The sequence below is a fragment of the Epinephelus lanceolatus genome, chromosome 4 (genome assembly GCF_041903045.1).
Source record: "Epinephelus lanceolatus isolate andai-2023 chromosome 4, ASM4190304v1, whole genome shotgun sequence".
NCBI lineage: Eukaryota > Metazoa > Chordata > Actinopteri > Perciformes > Serranidae > Epinephelus > Epinephelus lanceolatus.
In genome coordinates, this window is record NC_135737.1 from 1,851,435 (window position 1) to 1,864,176 (window position 12,742).

The 12,742-nt window shown below is 40.9% G+C and overlaps 1 protein-coding gene across 8 annotated transcripts in view; it reads left to right on the forward strand.

Annotated features, from left to right (window-relative positions):
* Positions 1–1,741: 1,741 nt before the first annotated feature.
* bcas3 (BCAS3 microtubule associated cell migration factor) overlaps positions 1,742–12,742 on the forward strand; it is an 877,760-nt gene continuing 866,759 nt past the window's right edge. For all 8 annotated transcript variants that reach the window (XM_078166843.1, XM_078166844.1, XM_078166849.1 and 5 more), the window contains exons 1-2: positions 1,742–1,869; positions 9,519–9,608. In XM_078166843.1, the coding sequence (XP_078022969.1) occupies positions 9,538–9,608 (71 nt within the window). In that variant the 5' untranslated portion in view covers positions 1,742–1,869; positions 9,519–9,537. The remainder of the gene's footprint in view (positions 1,870–9,518; positions 9,609–12,742) is intronic.

The following is a 12,742-nucleotide window of genomic DNA, read 5'->3' on the forward strand; positions in this document are numbered from 1 at the left end:
GCTAATGTCGTATTGCAAGCATGAAGAAGGATTGGCATTCACTCGACTTTAAAGACCTTGTACCACTCTGAGGAGAAGCCATCTGGGCCGGGCGATTTGTTTACTTTCAGTGTGGAAATGGCACTATTCAACTCTATCTCGGTTACAGGGGCTGTTAATATTTCATTTTGTTACTCAGATATAACAGGTAAATTGAGGGATTTTAAGAAATTGTCAATTTGTTCAGCACCTTCTAACTGTGGTCGTGTGTACAAGCCCTTGTAATATTTTCTGAATATTCTTTGTATTTCATCTTGTTTATATTGAATAGTTTTAGAATCTGTATCTCTTATTTTGTATATTGTGTTGTCTGCTCGTTGCTTTTGTAGTTTCCTCGTCAAAATTTTTGATGATTTTGCTCCTGACTCATAGTATGTTTGCCTTGTGAATATCATCTTCTTTTCAATTTCCTGTGTATATATCATATTTATTTAGTTTCTAATTGTTTTTATTCTAGTCAGTGTTTCTGGTTTTTGTTCTCTTTTATGTTGTGTCTCAAGATCTTTCAATTCCTTATTAATGTCTATCAATCTTAACTGTTGTTGTTTCTTTTCATAGGCGCAGAATGATATGATTCTCCCTCTAATAGCAGCTTTTAAAGTATCCCACACTATAGCTGAGTCAACCTCTCCCTTATCATTTTCTTCTAGAAACCTTTTTATTTCCTCTCTCATTTGAGTTTTGAATCTTGGATTATTCAGGATATTAGTGTTCAACCTCCACAGAGTTCTACCGGGGTTATCCTTAATATCCACAGTGCAGGAGAGGGGGGCATGATTGGATAGGTCAATACATCCAGTATCACAACCACGTATTCTATGATGATCTCTCTTTAACACAAAAAAATAATCTATTCTTGAATACGCATCATGCGATGTAAATAGAAAGTATAGTCACGGCCTGATGGGTAGAAGTCCCTCCATAAATCTAGTACAAGATGGTTGATGACTTATTTGAAAGTCATTTGAAATTTGCTCTGATGTGAGCGCACATCCGTGGTGTGTCAGATATGATATGTGTGGCCAATAAATGATTGAGTCTAATGAAAAATGGTACGGTTCAAACAGGTGTTCATTGGGGAATGACAGCACATCTAAACGGGGTCTGAAGATCCTCTCCCAGTGTAAGGCATTGCGAATTAATTATGCCTCGATATCGATGGGATTTCCTACATATGGACAACCCATGTCTGTCAGCTTGCTTCAGGTTCGGCTGTAGGGAGGAGACAGGGTGAACTCAGGGTTTCTTAAAGAAAACCTGCCAGCGAGCAGGTTAGGTTCACAGAGTCAGTTGCCATGGTGATTGACTCTGAGTTTGACTTACCTCTCTTTCTGGAACTGAAAACCCAGAATTTCCCTCATTTCAGGGTTAACATACTCAGAGTTTTCACTAAACCCGCTTTCTGGAATACCCCCTGAAGATGAGACTATAAACCAAAACCCAGGAAAACATTTTGTGTGCTCATGTGTCTTTTTGGCAGATAAACTTGTTCTTTAATAAACTGAGTGATTTGAGAAGAGCCTTAAATTGTAGGAGAAAAGATAAAAATTCAGGAAGTAACTCAGGGAATTTCTGTTTTTGATTTAAAATGTATCATTTAGAATAACAAACTTAATATGTTTTATTTCGTCGAATGTTTTTCTAACATGTGACGCATCATAAGCCCCTCCCTTACGATTGGCTAATTGGATCATCGAAAAATAATTCTGTGTTCTGATTGGCTTCCATTTCCACGACATAGTTCCGCAATTCTAGTCTGTTTTGACGTTGTTGAAAGAGCTCTTCAAAGCAACATACGGATCCATAAGCAAGTCAGCGTTCTGCTCACCGGTTCGTAACTATATCTGTCTTACTGAAACATAACAAATGCATCTCCTGCTTTAAGGCTTCAGCTGTGTCGTGTTATCACTACAGGGACGTGTTAACAGTTAGCGTTAATGCTAATGCTAGCAAAGTTAGCTGCGGGGTCCTTATCTACCAGTATAACTTTAGCGTTAGCCAGTAGCTGTATTGTGTGGACTTGGCAGTTGTCACATGTGTTGCCCGTATTGACCCGCTCCTTGCTAGTGCTTCAAGCTAGCTGAATGAATGTTGAGGATATTTAACCAAGGCAAAGAGAGCCAAGCTTCTCAGTGTGCCATAGTACAGGAGCTCATCTCTCAGTTCCTGCATGGAAACACTGTTGACTGCATGAAGTCTCGTCTCCTCTATTGACATAGCTTCATAAGCTCTAGACCAGTGGGATATTGACATCTTCACAGTGTTAACATACACTGTTTAGTGGACTTCAACCCCGATATGTTATACAGTTACTTGGCAAATTAATAAAATCCACTGAAACAAATGACAATTGCTTTACCAAGTGGCTGTTAGTGGATCATGATCTGAATGAGAGATCAGCAACATCAGTTGATTTTTGGCAGGGCAGTTTTTATGGAAGCAAAGGTAGGGGTAGCTATGTAAATATGAGGAGTTATCATAATCAGTTATGTTACCTACTCTCGCATTCTTATGGCACACAGCTGTATATCCCTAAAGTTTTGATTTGGTTGACTATTGACTATTTCCATTGTCTGCATTCTTCCATTATCAACTGTGTTGAGTTCATGTTGGCAGCAGACTTTTTCCCTATTCACATCCTCGAGCTTACAGGGGTACCTTGAGATGCTCTCAGGTTAGCTGTGAAATAGAATTCCAGCATGTTCAGAATCAGCTCAGAGGTCTCCTCCTCACCATCTGACCTACCTGGAATACTGCAATAGTCGTTACTGGGAGGCAACTTAATCATATGTTGAAACAATTCAATTGCGTCCTTTTAATACTAAAGAGTAGGGATTAGGGCTGGGCCATATGACCAAAATGTCATATCACAAAATAGGTCATTTCATATCCCGATAACGATACATATCACGATAAAGCACATTTTAATCCAATGAATAAAAACAGCATAAATGTTCCTCTGTGTGTGCTTTTACGTAGCACGCAGGTGTTCCGGATTCAGAGGTGTGACGGAGATCAGACTGATCAGAGCCTTAAACTCTAAACATTTCTCCTTGTTTGATAACTTTACGATGAGTCAGGCAACCAACTCATTTTAAAGAAGACGAGAGAAAAAGAGAGAGAGAGAGCAAGCAGCTGTGGTCGAGCAATCTAGAGATTGAGTGAAGAGAGGGAGTGCTGGTAGCAAGAAAGCTGGTGAATCAGATCAATTAAACTTTATTTTCTGATTGTTTCACAGCGGTTATGTTCTAAAGCTCAAACATGCCCACACCCCCACACACCTCTGCTCAACACTGAGGCTGTACTCCACACCACCTGATTTGGTCTGAATATGGGTTTTACTGTCATTTATTGTCACCGTCTCGCTTGTCTGCTTTTTCTCAGCGGCGTGGGGCGGCCCTGTGCAGCGCAGCAGAGACAGACAGCGGTGGAGTTATATAAACTCGTTATGTTACTGTAAGTGCTGTAAAAGCTTTGCGAATTAAAAAGCCAAGAAGAGTAATTTATGACCCGTGCAAAACAATTGGTCTCCAAATGATGAAAAATATTGCCGTAAAAAGTGTAATTTGCGTCACAACGTTATAAATGATAGAACAAAATATGAAACGTCATACGATATATATCGTCATATCGCACAGCCCTAGTAGGGATGCATGATAATGTCGGCACATCATCAGTATTAGCAAATATTGGCTTAAAAATAAACTCTAACAATCTGCCATCTGCTGGTGGGCTATCATGGGAAGAGTATGCATGAATAATATGATGTTAATTCAACTACAGAAGAGACTTGATGGTCACTAAACTAAAGTAGGGAAAAAAAGTTGATATATCGATATCAGTATCTGTTATCGGTCAAATGAGTTGTTACATATTTGCATATTGGATATCGGCAAAAAATCCAATATCATACATCCACACCAAGAAGCAACTGTTATACTTTGAGCTCCCCTGGATGTCTGAGCTCCAGACCCTGATACTAAGGGTGTTTTGCGATTATTGGGAGTCAACAGGAAGAGCAGTAGGTGACGCTTCTCGTGAAAAATGAACGAAATAAAAACACCCCCGTAGAAGAAGAGTGCGCCATGAGATGACGTCATAAGAGAGCGTCTTATGCCCACTGTAAACAACAACACACTTAACTGACACTCAACAACTGATCATGGACAGATTCCTGATAAACCTGTTGGCTCTTGGGAGAACTCTGGTTAGCATTTTGTGAGCGTTCACAGCGCACCTAACCATCTTGAAGAGACGACAAAGAAGAAGTTTAATGTTAAGAGTACCATCGGAAACAGCTGGAAGGAGACCACTGCGTTGTTCTCCATATGTATGGGAATGTAGGCGTGTGAAGGACTTTTGGGAAGTAGTTGTCCAGCAGCATTTCACTCACGAACTCTGGCTGAAACATTTCCGTATGTCAAGGGCCACATTTGAGGATCTGTGTGCCGGTACGTCATCGTTTATTCGCTAAACCTGTTTCCATAGCAAAAAGTCGCATTTTCCTTTTATCGATACGCTGACAAATCCACCCCCTCCAAGTGTAAAAACTTTTTTTGCGAATTTTTGGCCCTTTTTCGAATTTCTGGCATTTCCATCCAAGTTTTTTTTTCTTGCAATTTTTTAAAATGCGAATAAAAATAGGTGGATGGAAACCCCACTATAGTTAGGTCTACTATTTATTGTTGTTCTATAATGGAGCTTTTAAGCGAAAACGTCTTACAAAATTGTACTTCTATAACTGGAATGACAATAAACATCGTAAATCTATAAGAACCCTGTTGGGGGTTCTGGGGGCATGCTCCCCTGGGAGAAAATGTTGTATATATTTGATTTAAAGGCATCAGTCTGGCGAATTCTGAGAGCCAAGTTATGATGGCAGAACATGCCTAGATTTCAACATCTTTGTGCTTTTAATGTGTGAAAAATGTTTTATTTTTACTGATAAAAACATCAGTGGTATGTTATGGTGAAGGGTTACACTTAAAATACGGCTCAGGATTAGTGGTTAAACATTTCAGTAATCAAAAGAAAAATGACTAACGTACTGATCTGCCTCTGAAGGGCTATTTTATTATTTTAAATCATGTGCAGACAAAATATTATTTTAAAACTCTCTCTCTCTTAGGGCAGGACGATTAATCGAATTTTAATCATGATTTCGATTTTGGCTTCTCACGATCATAAAAACATTATAATCGAAGAAAAACGATTAATGCGCCGCGCGGCGTGTATGTAAGTGAATGCACCTGTGTTGTATGCAGCAGCAGCAAGCGTGTGACGTGTGTGGATCAATAATATGTGGAGCGAGCGATTAAGAACATGGCAGAAAGGCAGCCTTTGGTTGAGAAGAAAGGTAGGACAACTTCAGTCATTTGTCATTGTCATGCTGTCGTGTCTGCCCCCCAAGGCAACACGAGCGGGAAAAAAAAAATTCCAAAAAAGTTAATAACTTAAAAATTATGGCGAAAAGGTAGTTTCTTGCAACCCTAGAATTAAGATAAAAATATTCATAAACGAAAAAACACTTCTGGTTGCTGATAAGTAGTGTTTAACTTTTGATTTAACACTAAAAATTAAAACCCTCGGTGCGCACTGCAGCGCAAGCAGACAGATGCGCGACTCAGAGCAGCATGTGTCACTTACACCAGACTGGTGGAAAATGTCACCATCAGCATATTATTGTACATCAATAAAAAATATTTTATCGTTATTTGAGTCACATTGTTGAAAGAATTTAGCTGTCTGTGTTCAAGCAGGATAATAGGTCTCCATTCATTGCACGTTGGGCTTTCTATTTCCTTGTCGGAGATGGTGTTGCGTTCAAGGTCCCCCCCAAAAAAATGGGAGGAAAAAAAGGCAGAATATTCGATTTTTTTTTTCACAATCGAATCCCGTGCTATCGAACTTGGGTCAGCCCTAGTATTTATTTTTATTTATTGTTTTTATTGCTATTATTATTTTAATTTACTATTATTATTTTTTTTTACTTGTTACTAATTTATTTCTGGCTGTTATTTTAAGTTATAATTAAAGTTGAGTTTTGGTGGAGTTTTGAAATCAATGAATAATCGTGTTTATTAATCGTGATTTCAGTATCAATCAAAATAATCGTGATTATTATTTTTGCCATAATCGTCCAGCCTACCCTACTCTCTCTCACACTCACAAACACAGTTACAGATACGCAAAACAATACAAAATACGAAAAGAAAACAAAATGTAAGACTCAAATTAATTACACACAAACAGACACAAATTACTGCTTTCCTCCTTCCCTCCCTCCCTCACGATTTGCAAGTACAGCACCCTGAATCAGAGCATTTGATTTTACGCAACTTCAAAAAGAAGATTTCAAAAGCCCTCTGGTAGTTGAATGCCTCTGGGACAGCCCTATTTATGGCAACCCACTGGATCCATCGCATGCGCGATCCGGCTGAGGTGCGGGTGCTGTAGCTAATCCCGGCCATTCAAGTCAATGTAAGCTGCTTCAGAATTGCCGCACTGCGGCGCGTCCTAGCCGCGGCCTAGAAGCGACTCGGTGCTCCACTCCACTGAAAATGCGCGCCGGGTCTATTTTTGACAGACGCCGCGCGACGGCACGTCAGTTTGCACAGACCAAATGAGTCAAACAGGAAGTCAGGCACAGAAAAGATGAGAGTATCTGGTCAATTTTCAAAATTAAAACACCCATGAAAAAATTTCACATCGCTACATTAACATGACGTCAAAGTTGGTGGCCCCAGGCCTGAAGTCAAACACGAGGTGACATTATGATCTCGCGATCTGGCAGTTCCAGCCGCTCGCCTGTGTGTCGCTATAGTTCCAGTGGACATTGACGCCCGGCAAGACCTGCCCTACTCTGCCTTACTCTGCCTCCGATTGACTTACCCTGACATTCTTACCCTAACCAATCTCATTTCTCGTGCCTAAACATAACCAATCCAGGCAAAAAAGGCAATGGCTACTAGCCAGTCAGAGGGAGAGTAGGGTGAGCCATGCCTTCACCATAGTAGGAAAAAAAAAATTAGCTGCCCGGCACAGGACGGAGCAAGTCTGCGCCGTGGCCGAATTGCATGCGCAACGGATCCAGTGGACATCCGGCAGGCAGGCAGCTAGATGTTCTCCGTACAGCCTGTTGCGGAGACTAGTTTTGACCTGGAATGGAAAGTAACTACCATGAGCCAAATGAGAAAGAAAAAGTTTTCAGAGCTTACTTCAATGGTGCTGTGTGTTGCCATGCAGGCTAAGAGTTGTCTTAAATACAGCCACAAAATTCTCTACTGATGTTTTCCAGGTGTTTCCAAGAATTCTTAATGAAGCGGATGTCAGTATTCCTCAGTATTCTGCTTAAAAATGCGTTCTGCTCTATCAACTCAAGCTCACGCTAGCGCTAGGAGAGCAATATCTGTGGTGAGGCTGGGGAGGGGGGAGTCAAAGAATTCTGAGTAGGCGCTCCAGCCGGTGCGCTACAGAGTGACGTTCGTTTACCAGAGGCATTTTATATCTGGCTGTTTTTTGGACACTGCCATAGTCTCGTCAATGTATGGGAAACACTGTAGGTTTTTTGAATGGGTTTTTGGTCAGATGCCTGAAATAGAGTCTGTGGTTAACACAAACTGAAGAGACTTTTATGGTTGCAATCACATATTGATTTAAATGGTATCTCAGAGAAATTCCAGTCTGGTTTTAAATCATGACATAGCACAGAAACCGCCCTTTTAAGAGTTTTTAATGACCTGCTTTGAACTGTTGATTCTGGCGACTCTGCTGTCCTGGTCCTTTTGGATCTGTCAACCACAACATTGTCCTGTCACGTCTTAACTCGTGTGTAGGCATTTAAGGTACAGCTCTTAAATGGTTCCGGTCTTACCTATCGAATAGAAGTTTCTCTGTCCATCTCGGCCAGTATTATTCAGCTGCATCCCTGCTTAGTTGTGGGGTACCGCAAGGCTCCATCCTGGGCCCTGTTTTATTCTCATCGTGTATGCCTCCCTTGGGGTCAATTTTTAAAAAGTACAATATCTTCTTTCATTGTTTTTGATCTACAGATCTATCTGCCCATAAAAACAAACAGTGAGGCCTCTATTCAGGCTCTGCTGAACTGTCTTAAAGATGTTCAATCATGGATGGAGTTGAACTTTCTTAACCTGAACATAAATAAAACTGAAATCATTCTATTTAGACAATCCATTTTTTTTAGATAGCTATGATGGTGCCATTGGTTCATTAGCATCCTATTGTCACTCCACTGTGAAGAACCTTGGTATGATTTTTGATTCTGCCTTTAAACTGGATAAACATATTAGTTCAGTTGTTAAGACAAGCTTCTTTCAATTGAGACTCCTGAGTAAGGTGAAGGCCTACCTCCCTCCACATGATTTTGAGTGAGTAATTCATGCCTTCATCTCTTTGCGTCTAGATTATTGTAATTCTTTGTATGTTGGACTCGACCAGTCATCACTGCGCCATTTGCAGGCGGTTCAAAATGCAGCAGCCCGCCTGTTAACAGGAAAGAAACGGCGTGATCACATCACATCTGTACTGGCCTCCTTACACTGGCTTCCAGTCCTTTTCAGGGTCCAGTTTAAAATTTTAATGCTTGTTTTTAAGAGTCTTAATGGCCTGGCACCATCTTATTTGACTGAGCTTTTACAGCCTCACACCCCAATGAGAGCGTTGAGGTCTACAAATCTATTACTGCAGGAGGTTCTGAGATCCAGACACATTGGACAGACTGGACAGACACATCTGGTCTTGAGCAAGGTTTCTTGAGAAAACCACTAAAATTTGGAAGGTCACATTCTGCCTTCTACTTTTTCAATAAGCCACTAATGCTCAGTTTGTTGTTGTTTGGCTTGGCTGTAAAGCACAGGCCCAAAGATATCCACAACATATGACTTAGGCCTACAGTCCTCTGAAACTAAACAGGGATGTGTTAGTCTACCTTTAGGTTTATACTCACGTATGCCCACTCAAGTAAAGCATACACAGTTAAGGTACAGTTTGATACCACTGGACAAAACAACACTTACAATATTCGTATCCCATCTGCACTTGATGTTTTATTTATCATATAATATTAGCATATTAACATATATTTATCATATAGTATAATAACACTGGATTATTTTAGCTTGATGTCTGGTAACAATGGTAGTCATATACCACCAAAAATTGCAAACATTGTCTGTTTCCAGCTTCTCAAGTGTAAGGGCTTGCTTTTTTCTGTTTCAGATCATTGTAATTTGAAAACTTTTATTTTTGGTCAGTCAAAACAAGGAGTCTGAAGACATTAGTTTGGGCTATGTGAAATTGAGATGGCTATTTTTCACCTTTTTTTGGTGTGCATTTTTTAGACTTAAAAAAAAAAAAATTCATGTGAAGTAACTGCTTTCTGACATCCACATGGTAACTGCTTAAAGAATTCAAAGTTGTATACTGCTGTCAACTTAAAATGTCTTTGTGGTTCTTTTCAGAAGCAAACCAGCAGACAAAATGGCATCCGACTCTCCACGCAGACATAGTCGCTGTGCTGGAGGGGTTCTGGTGCGAGCACAAGCTGCTACGTAAGGATACACATAAGCTTATTATTGTTATTATTATTAATATTATTATTATTATTGTTGTTATTACCATTACTATTAGTATTATTGTTTAGAAATACTGTATGTATATATGTGTCTGTATGCATGATAATCTATGTATGTCCCTGGGCACCAAGAATAACAAACAGCCTGCTTGATGAAGTTAGATGTTAAATAATTCTGTGTCATTTTTACAATCACGCTTTAAATTGCACTCTTTTAGGGCCCTGTCTACATGTATACAGATAATTTTTTTTCTCCTACAGTTTAAGAAAAAAAAAAAAAATCTACACGACTGTCATTTGACAAAATATTTTCATCCTCACTTATGCTCACCTAGCCAGTAGGTGGTGATAAAGACAGTGGTGAAAGAAGTACCGGAAAGCCACACTTGAGTAAAAGTACAGATATCTGACCAAAAAATGACCTAAGAAGAAGTTCTATCATCTATTAGAATATTACTTGAGTAAAAGTTTAAAGTATCTGATATCTACTGTACTTCAGTATCAAAAGTAATGTACTATATTAAATGCAGTGTTCAACACAACATTTTTTCCCCACTGGCCCCCCGGGCCAGTAGTTCAGAGTTTTACTGGCCCCTTGTATATTCTTACTGGCCCAAGTAAAAGAGAGAGAGAGAGAGAGAGAGAGAGAGAGAGAGAGAGAGAGAGAAAATGAATATAAAACTTAATTTAATTTAACTTCATTTCATTTAACTCCATTATACCTCATCGTAGTGCGTGATGGTATATACAGCAGTCCTCGCAGAAGCTGATGTATGATGTCACAGCCTCTGTGTACTCATCCACTTCTTAGATGACCTCACAACAGGTTTACAGAGCTTTAACTTAAGCCTGTATGAGGGAATCAGGTGGACGGTGTTGTGGTCAGAGTGGCCCAGTGCAGCGCGGGGGACGGCGTGATAGGCATTGTTAACAGTTGTGTAACAGTGATCCAGGATATTCTTCTCTCTGGTCGGACATTTTATATACTGTTTGTATTTGGGGAGTTCATGGGTGAGGTTACCTTTGTTAAAGTCGCCAAGGACAATAACTTAGGAGTCCGCTCCACACACAGTAGCTTATCTGGTCGGCGAGCGTGCGCTGTAGCCTACCTCCTGCACGTTGGCCTGCAGTGGGATGTAAACACCGACCAGAATGAATGAACCAAACTCACGGGGGGAGTAAAAAGGTTTGCAGTTGATGAAAAAAGATTCCAGATCAGGAGAGCAGTGCTGCTGGATCACTGTCATGTCATTGCACCAGCCACTGTTAGTGTAAAAACAGATACCTCCACCTTTAGTTTTGCCGGAGAGTTTCATGTTACGATCCGCTCAAAAGTTGGAAGCCTGCCAGCTGCAGCACAGAGTCCGGTATCGATCCACACAGCCACGTCTCTGTGAAGCACAAAACTGCAGGTGTAGAAAAGTCTCCGTTTTTCATCATCTGTAGCTGAAGTTCATCCAGTTTACTGGCCAGCAAACGTTGGAGAGAAATATACCTGCATGGCAACGGTGTGCGGTGTCCGCGTTGGCAGAGACGTACAAGCGCACCAGCACGTTTCCCCCTCCTCCAGTGTTTCATTGCATGAGCAAAGGTGAGGGCACCTTTGGCCAAAAAGCCCAATAAATCCACTGAAGGCTCAAGAAAAGTGGGATAAAAATCCGCTGGAGTTGTTCCCCTGACAAAAAAAGCCTTACAGCGTCACTGGCCTGAGCGGGCCTGTGACCTGTCAGTCAACTTTCCCGACATACTTTTTGATTGGCCCCGGGCCATCGGGCCATGGGTTATGTCGAACCCTGAAAGGTAATTAAGTATTGAAAGTAAAAGTACAAATAAATGCTGGTTATAAAAAGCAAGCAGTCAGAATTCTGAGAATTATTAAGTTTATTTCTTTTTAACGTACACTACCTTTAAAATGGAGCGTACGTAACACTTAAAGAAAAACGGATTTTTCTTCACAGCTTGAAGGATTTAAAGAAAACCTTTGACTATCAAGGGCTAACACACTGCAGTCACCACGCAGTTACCTGACACAGAGCCTCATCTCCTTGAATCATTATTTGCCCTGTCTGCTGTGGGACACCATTTTCTGCTGCCATCATGAAGTCAGTCTTCTCGTCCAGTGGAATGTAGTCACTAGCATGTAGCACCTAATCTGATCTGCTAGCCTGGTGAAACCATCCTAATCTCGCAAGCTCATATTCTATTTCGCTCCCCGGATCAGTCTGGCCATGCAATCATAAAGGCACATTCTGGCATCTGTTAAAGCTTACCGGGCCAATCACAACTGTTTATTTCTTTGGAGCGTGTATTTGAAATCACGTCATCGGAATAGGAGGGACAAGGAGCGGAGTGAATGCAATTCGTAAACAACCAACATGGCTACTGATTTTGAAACTGCGATGGTAAATGTGTTGAACGAACTGGAATGTATATTTTCTTTAAAAGCAGAGCAAATGGCTGCACTGAAAGCTTTTATTGAAAAAAAGGATGTGTTTGCTGACCTTCCCATGGGGTTTGGTAAAAGTTTAATTTACCAACTGGCTCCGTTGATTGGGAAAAAGATGGGACTCAGTGAAAACCCAGTGGCTATTGTTGTTTCTCCGCTAGTTGCTCTCATGGAGGAGCAGGTCAGGGAAGCGGCCAACTCTGAGTCCACAGTGAGGAGGAAATCCGCAAAGACGGTAACACTCTTTCCCAGACATCATCACAGCTCATCTCCGCTGCAGCTTGCTGGTCTGTTTACATTGGCGTTGTGCTAGCCTACGTCACATGTTTCGTCTACTCTGATTGTGTTTCCGTCTTTCCAATTGCGTGAAGGGGCACTTTGAGTGACAGCCGTTGATACTGCCCCTCGGGAATCGAGAAAATGTACACTCCATGCCCAGACCATTCGCGTTTTGCGAATTGGGTCTGGCAACGCCAGGCTGCTGATCTGCAGCCTGGGTGTCACTGGAAATCCAAACTGAACTGCGGCTCTGAGAGCACTTGTTTGCACTTGACCTTATGTGACTAACCTGTGATCTAACTTGCAAGCAAGGACCACTGATTCACCAAGTCTTTGAATTTTATTTTGTAGTAACAAAGTAACAAAAATACTTAGGACGCAGAAAT